This window comes from Benincasa hispida, chromosome 4 (assembly GCF_009727055.1).
Source record: "Benincasa hispida cultivar B227 chromosome 4, ASM972705v1, whole genome shotgun sequence".
NCBI lineage: Eukaryota > Viridiplantae > Streptophyta > Magnoliopsida > Cucurbitales > Cucurbitaceae > Benincasa > Benincasa hispida.
This window is the reverse complement of record NC_052352.1, coordinates 2,991,359-2,998,372: the sequence shown is the minus strand read 5'-3', so window position 1 is coordinate 2,998,372 and position 7,014 is coordinate 2,991,359. Positions and strand designations below refer to the sequence as shown.

General features: G+C 31.6%; 1 protein-coding gene across 3 annotated transcripts; it reads right to left on the bottom strand.

The window, feature by feature from the left end:
• Positions 1 to 889: 889 nt before the first annotated feature.
• LOC120075002 lies at positions 890 to 5,134 on the bottom strand. Of its 3 annotated transcripts, XM_039028136.1 has the most exons (5): positions 4,870 to 5,134; positions 3,548 to 4,015; positions 1,933 to 2,790; positions 1,485 to 1,509; positions 890 to 1,289 (listed from the first exon to the last, which is right to left on the bottom strand). In XM_039028136.1, exons 1-3 carry the CDS (start codon positions 4,978 to 4,980, stop codon positions 2,095 to 2,097), a joined length of 1,275 nt encoding a protein of 424 aa, XP_038884064.1. In that variant the 5' UTR covers positions 4,981 to 5,134; the 3' UTR covers positions 890 to 1,289; positions 1,485 to 1,509; positions 1,933 to 2,094. The 3 variants fall into 3 exon arrangements, with proteins under 3 accessions (XP_038884064.1, XP_038884063.1, XP_038884065.1); XM_039028135.1 differs by having other exon boundaries at positions 1,485 to 2,790; XM_039028137.1 differs by lacking the exon at positions 1,485 to 1,509.
• Positions 5,135 to 7,014: the final 1,880 nt, after the last annotated feature.

Below are 7,014 nucleotides of genomic sequence, written 5' to 3'. Positions count from 1 at the left end.
ATAAACATGGCCTATATTTAAGGACAATATTACGACTTTTGAAAGTATAGGAGTAAATTTGAAACAAAAGACAAAGTTTAAGGATATTTGTCATAATTGTCTTTTATACATGATAGTTTCTTATAGGATTTCAATTTTTTTAAAAGAAGTTATCTAATAGAATTTTCTACTTTTAATTTGGTAATTATTTTAAATGATAAAAATATTTTCAAATATAACAAAATATCACTATCTACACATCTATTAGTGATTAGTAACATTTTGCTATATTTGTAAATAAATTGACTCATTTTCCTTTATTTCAAAACAACCCTCCAATTCTTTGTTTAGTATATTTGTGAAGATTAAAATTTTTGAGAATGTAGGATCTAAATTCGAAATTTTGAAAATACAACAAAATAGACATAAACATCAAAGTTCATGAACTAATAATTTAGTGTGGATATATTTTCAACCTTTTTTTAGTACAACAATTGAGAATAGAGAATTCAGACCATAACCTCATGGTTTTTACCAATCAATGTCAATTGAGCTATATTCAGGCAAATATATTTTCAAATTTCAACATTTACTTTAATCTACACAAAATTTATAAATGATAACAACCAGGAGCTTTTCAAGCACTTATCAGTCGAATTGACACAATTCCAAACCTTTCAAGCACATATCAGGAGCTTTTTAACAACCAAATTTGTAATTTACCTACGAGTTGTTTTTTTTTTTCCTTTGACCAAATAAACTGCTTTGTTCAAGAAAATGGACTCTTTCTAACTTGAAAACAAGAGTTCTTTCTTGAATCTACTGAGTTTGTCAAATCAGTAAACTTCATTATTTGCACATGGTGGAAAATTCCTGAACAAAAAAGATAAGTTTTTGAAAACACAAGATCTTTTCCCCAAGAATGGGAAATCATTCAAATATATGATATAAATGTCAATAAAAGAAGTAATCTTTTCCCAAACAATGCGAGAAATGCTTCAATAAAAGCTAAAAGAAGAACAAGTGTGAGATCAGCTAACAGCAAATGCAGCCAAATACAATACCTTAGAAAAAGGCAACAAGTTTCTATAAGCTTTAACTAAAAGTATATATTCAATACTTTACCATATATTTTCTAACTTAGTATTGATGCTAAGGCAAAATGAGATAAGATGAAAACTGACAGGATCATCCTCAGTTAGACTAGAGACTAGAACCAGCTTCTGCAATTTGTTACACCCCCACTGACCTTTACCTTGTAGCAGTAATTAAGCAATGCGCCCTGCAGATTGCAAGGACAAGCAGCTTTCCTGCAGATTCAAGAGGGGAAAAAGATTAATTTATAACTTGTCTCTGAAATACATAGTTAATTTCAAATGCTCCTGAGATTAGAATAAAACAAAAGGAAAGTGAGAACAGATTGTTATGTTCAAGCTTTTGGTGAATGTATTTAACAAAATGAAATGATTCGTTTGACGTGACAAATGGAATATGGAAGAAAGTACCTTAAGCTTCGTCCATTTGCCGCCACTTCAAGGAGAAAAATCCCACTTTGTTAGTCAAATATTTAACCTTTTCTTAAAAAAAGGAAGTCAAATATTTAACATGATAAAATATGTACTCTCTCTTTTCATTCAATATCAGGAAACTTGGAAAGGGTTAAATTAAAACGAATCAAACATGTGCAGAGTCGTGAACTCTTTCTGATGCTCCTCTGTTTTCCTTGTGTGTGTTAGATTGGGGGGAGTTCCTAAGATCCCTTTTGTCATGTTTAAAATCACTCCAAAATAGAGCTTTAATCACTCAAAATTAATTCAATGCTTAACTTTACACGTCTAAATTCAATTTTCATATTATTTAAATTTATTTTGAATGACTAAAAGCATTTTCTCCAAGTGATTTTAAAAATGACAAAAGTGATTTTAACTAAGCACGTAGAGTTAAGACTCTTACTAGCATAAAAGATTCTGGAAGCAACACTTCACTTTTCCTCTGGAAGAGTTCTGAGTGTAAGACATCCAATCGCTGGAGGCAAATATGGGCCTTTCAGACAAACCAAAACCCTCTTGGCAACGTACACAGGCAGGAAAAGAATGACACATTTCATAAGATCAATCAGAGAGACCAATTAGACCGAACTAAAAAGGCCATCATTTTGGCATTGCCGTCTGTAACATATGCAATTCCTGGCTTTAAGTTGAATCTCTTACTCATGTTCAGTTTGACATAAGATTCAATCTGAAACTGATTCCCATCTAATGGACCTCCAAGAATCCCACTTAAACTCATTCCCCAACCTAAGGCATCTTCATTATTATTATCAGCCATTGACACAGCCCATTGCAAATATTTGGGATTTGATTGGCTCAGCTCAACCCAACCTCCAATTCTGGTTACTTCATCAAGTTCTGACTCCAGCAGCAAAGCAATAGATCCCCTTGAAATAGCTTCCCCTGAAACTGTTAACAAACGTGGATCAGGTGCCTCAACTGTTTCAGAAGATTTATGTCGACTAAGACACACTGGAATTGTAAGAGCTCCAAGATTGACATGTTGATTAGATAATTTTGTTGCTTGGAGAAGACCCAGAACCGATAATTTTGTTCCTCTTGGAAGTTGACACACCAGTTGCCCAAAAGTACCAAAGTAATGCCGAATCCGATCAAAACTTGGTTGAATTCTCTCCGTAGAAATAAATTGAGCTAAGGAAGCAGTGACATTGGATTTTCTCACTGTTAAACCCACGGCACCACCACTAGGCTGATCCAAAAGGGGTGGTCCAAAAGATGAAGTATCAGTAAGACCCTTTTCCTACCACATAGAAGCACCATTCAGGTTAACTTCATAATTTATAAACCAAATAGATAATGCACTCTTAGATAAAAATACCAGGGAGCATCCACAAGCACTACTAGTTGGTTGGAATATATTAGTATTAAATACATACATAATAACTGGGCTCAGGAAATAGTTTACCCAACCAAAATACCACCAAATAATTTGAGTTCAAAATTAACAATGATATTAAATATAGAACAAGCACTCCTCTACCCTCATATCATCCAACATAACTGCAAAGAGTTGGATTAATATTGACATATAACATTAATTTGAAAGGAATATGCATTAAAGCAAAAGAGAATAGCACAAAAAATTATAGTGGTTTATTCAATTTGAGCTACAATAACTTTTTTATCTAAAGCAACTTTCATTCCCATGGAGGAAGATTACTTGTGACTTGTGATTGTTTGAACCAATTTGTGTGCACTTCAATTGATCTCACAGGACAGCCACTCAACTCTAAAACATTTGGTAGTTAGAAAGCTCCAAAAATGTTAATATTTTACATAGGAAACCATCATAGTATTTGAACACGTTTTCCAAAACAATCCAGATATATGTGCATTTAATGGGTTCGTTTACTTTTCATCCTTACTACTTCAGAATTACCTCAACCTACAAACACTGCATCAAATTACATACTACTCCAATCAACTGATAAAGAACTTCATAAGCATACACCAGATACTTACACTAGATAGAAAGTCGTGATTGCAATCAAATATACCTGATGAGAAGGATTTGCAATTACAGCAACATCCCTACATCGAGCTCCAACAGGAACAACAATTGCAGACATCCAATCTCCCACATTAGCCTTGTAAAGAACTTTAGATAGAGTAAGTTCACTTCCAGAATCAACACCAAAATCCATCGTGGCTTTCTGATTGGCTACAAACTCTGCAACAAGAGAATCGCTCTCTCTTACAGTTGTTTCAAAAGTCAATCTTGATTGAATTCCTGTTGAGATTCCTGCTCGACGAAGTGTATTGAAGCTATGATTATCAATAACACTCATCAATAGCAATGCGCCCAATATATTAACCTCTCCTTTTACATGGGTGGAAATTTCTTGGAATGGGCTACTCCTCTGTGTATTATAAAAGGATAGTACCTTCTCTACCTTGTCTTGCCTGTCCCGGAGTCTCATTAAATCTGAAAATGCTTCCCTTTGTAGCCGCTTCAGGATTTCAATCTGAAATTATGAACTAGCAATAATTTTTAATTATCATGCCACAAACATTTATGGTACCAATGAAATCATCAAGTTGCAGAAATTTATGATTGAAACTGGAAAGAAATCAGATCACTGCATTATCTCGTCTGCTAAAAATACATGGCAAGAGAAAACGAGAAATTCACTTTAGATGATACCCATGGGCCAGAAATTTGTTTTGGAAAAAGATGGTAGGAAAATATACCTTGACCATGACAAAACATTTAATGGGGCAACCACTACTAATAATCTCTACCCTTAATAACCACTAGGTATAAATTCGAAATACTTATTACTCATACATTCAAAGATGAAAAACTATCAGTCACATTGTGGATTTCTCCTTAACCACCCAGTAGTTTTTTTTTTTCCTTTTTTTTTTAATACAACAATTGTGGGATGAAGGATCCAACCTCCCAACTCTAGGATGGAATGTTATGCCAATTACCGCTGAGCTAAGCTCACTTTGGCAACAACCCAATAGTTAATAGTTGACTAACCAACGGAATTATAAACAGAGTCATTTACACTAATGTATCAATTTCCAAAGCCAGATTAACAATATTCATTAAAAGTTCAACCAAAAGGTTCATCTAGGACAGTCATAGGGCAACCTATAACAACGTTAACACAAAACGATCAAATTCTGGAGATTAAAACTTGCTATAGAAAACGAGCCAGTAAAATCGAAGTCTTGCTGATCTAAATACAAAAAACAGCATCATAAGAACAAAAAGAACAGGCAAAATTCAGGCGAGAAGAAACACATATTGTGATATTACATAAAAAAAAAAAAACAAAAACAAAAAACAAAAAACAAACAAAGCCATTACCGGATTGCGGCGAGATGATTTTTCGCGACGATGAACTAAGCCATCAAAGAAATTCTGGGTTGCAGTCCCAAAACCTTTTAATTTGTCGACAACAAATATAACAGGCTCCATGATCAGGGGAACCTGAAGAACAGTTGCTTGGACCGGCCAGAAGTGTATTTCTAGGGTTTTCTTTATGATTTTCAAACAATTGAATTCGATATCACCAAGCGAGGTGAAGCTCTGAATTTGAAAGATGGGCGGCAATTTACCAATCAATTAGGTTGCTAATATGCACCTAATAAAAAATTTATAATAATACTAATAATAAAAAATTGTCGAATTTGGAAAATTTGTATGGATGGCTCTATCTAGGAGAATTTTTCCCGTTACTATTTTTTTATATAAAAAAGCTAATTAATTTAAATCATTAATGTGAGCAAATTTTAATTAAATAATTAAACTATTAATTTTATCACTAAATTGTTTATTATGGTTAGTTTTAAATGAAAATTTAAATTTAAAGATAATTACTCAAATTTTGGCCTACAAAAACTAATTAATTTTTTAATAGAAATAAATAAATATAAATTAAATTATTCACATATTTAATCTAAATTTAAACATATTCATTATCTTTCCCAATAAATAATCAAATTTGAAATTTAAATGTAATATTTATATAATAATAATAATAACATAACATTAAATAACTATACTAAATAAATATGTAAAAGCTAAGGACGGGCAATCCCCACTCCCTCTTACATTCCCCGCCTAATCGGGGAATCTCCGCCCCGGGCCCATCCCGTGAGGAAATTGGACATCTCTACTTGTGAAACGCTACTCTATTTTAATAAAATAATATATATTTATATAATAATTATTTTATCATAATATATATTAAATATAACATATAACCTATAGTTTAATATTGTATCAAATACAATATAACCTATAATTTTCATTCTCTCATTAATGAAGAGTATTTAATTTAAATCTCATTTATACTAAATTTAATTATATGAATCTAATTCATGTAATTAATATTTGAATCATATTCAAATATTTATTTCATCTTGAATAAACTTTATATTACAATATATCATATAAATTATAGTACTTATATCATATATAATTAAATTAAATTAATTTAATTATAACACATATAATTAATTTCCTCAATTAATTTGAACAATTCAAATTAATTCAAAATTGATTTTCATTTAATCCTTGTTGAACTATAGAGGGGACCTTATGGACATGTAGCTTAAAGTTCTAATGGTACTTAAATAATTAATTATACTCCTCTAATTATATAATCCAACATCAAATCTATCTAATTCACCTTTCCAGGTAAGTTCCCAAGTAAGGGTGCTACGTTTCTGTCAACTTAAATACCCTAGCCTAGACAGAACCCACCTTAGACAAAATGTTCCTTATAGATAGATTTGCTACACTTTAACCTTTTATTAGCCAATTTAATCCTATTAAACTGATTAAACGATTAAAGCCTTAGAGTTGCTAATCATATTAGAACCGTGATCTTAGGTCTAAGTGATCCAAGTTTTAAACACTTTAAAACCATGAATTAAACCTAAGTGAGCATGCATGTCTTTCTTATTTCTTTTAGTTCTAACTTCTCTTTAACTTTTAAAAAGAAACAATTTAAAACCTTTGCGCACAACAAGGTGTTTATAACATTTATAAAGTAACCTATGTATCATGTTTCATGCAATGTCCGATCATTACTATACATAACTTTTATATAACGCGTAATAACCAAGCAAACATGTTATCATTCATCCTTATACTATAACAATTATAATATAAAGATGATGCATGTCAATGCTTTTTATGCATGTATAAATATAACTCTTATATTATATGATGCATGAGCATGCTCTTACATAATTAAATCACGTTTCTCTAAATTATAATATTTACAATAAAGAGATGATGCATGACCAATGCACAACCTAAGGTGGGATTTACTATATGTGCATACCATATGACATATAAAAACCATACATCGCATGTAATAAAATTAAGGATTAATGGACCAAGATGAGCCTTTACAAAAATCAGAATGAAATAACCCTATCTATTACATTTTTCATCGAGCGAACTGGGTCTTAAACTGCCAGAAGGACTCCATTGTGTAGT

Bases quoted from the DNA above. Each gene is read 5' to 3' on its own strand.
- LOC120075002 (XM_039028135.1), bottom strand. From the start codon at position 4,980: ATGGAGCCTGTTATATTTGTTGTCGACAAATTAAAAGGTTTTGGGACT. The intron at 4,016-4,869 runs GTAATGGCTTTG...TCATAATTTCAG, and splicing joins AATCATCTCGCCGCAATCCG to ATTGAAATCCTGAAGCGGCT. The intron at 2,791-3,547 runs GTATATTTGATT...TCTATGTGGTAG, and splicing joins TTGCAAATCCTTCTCATCAG to GAAAAGGGTCTTACTGATAC.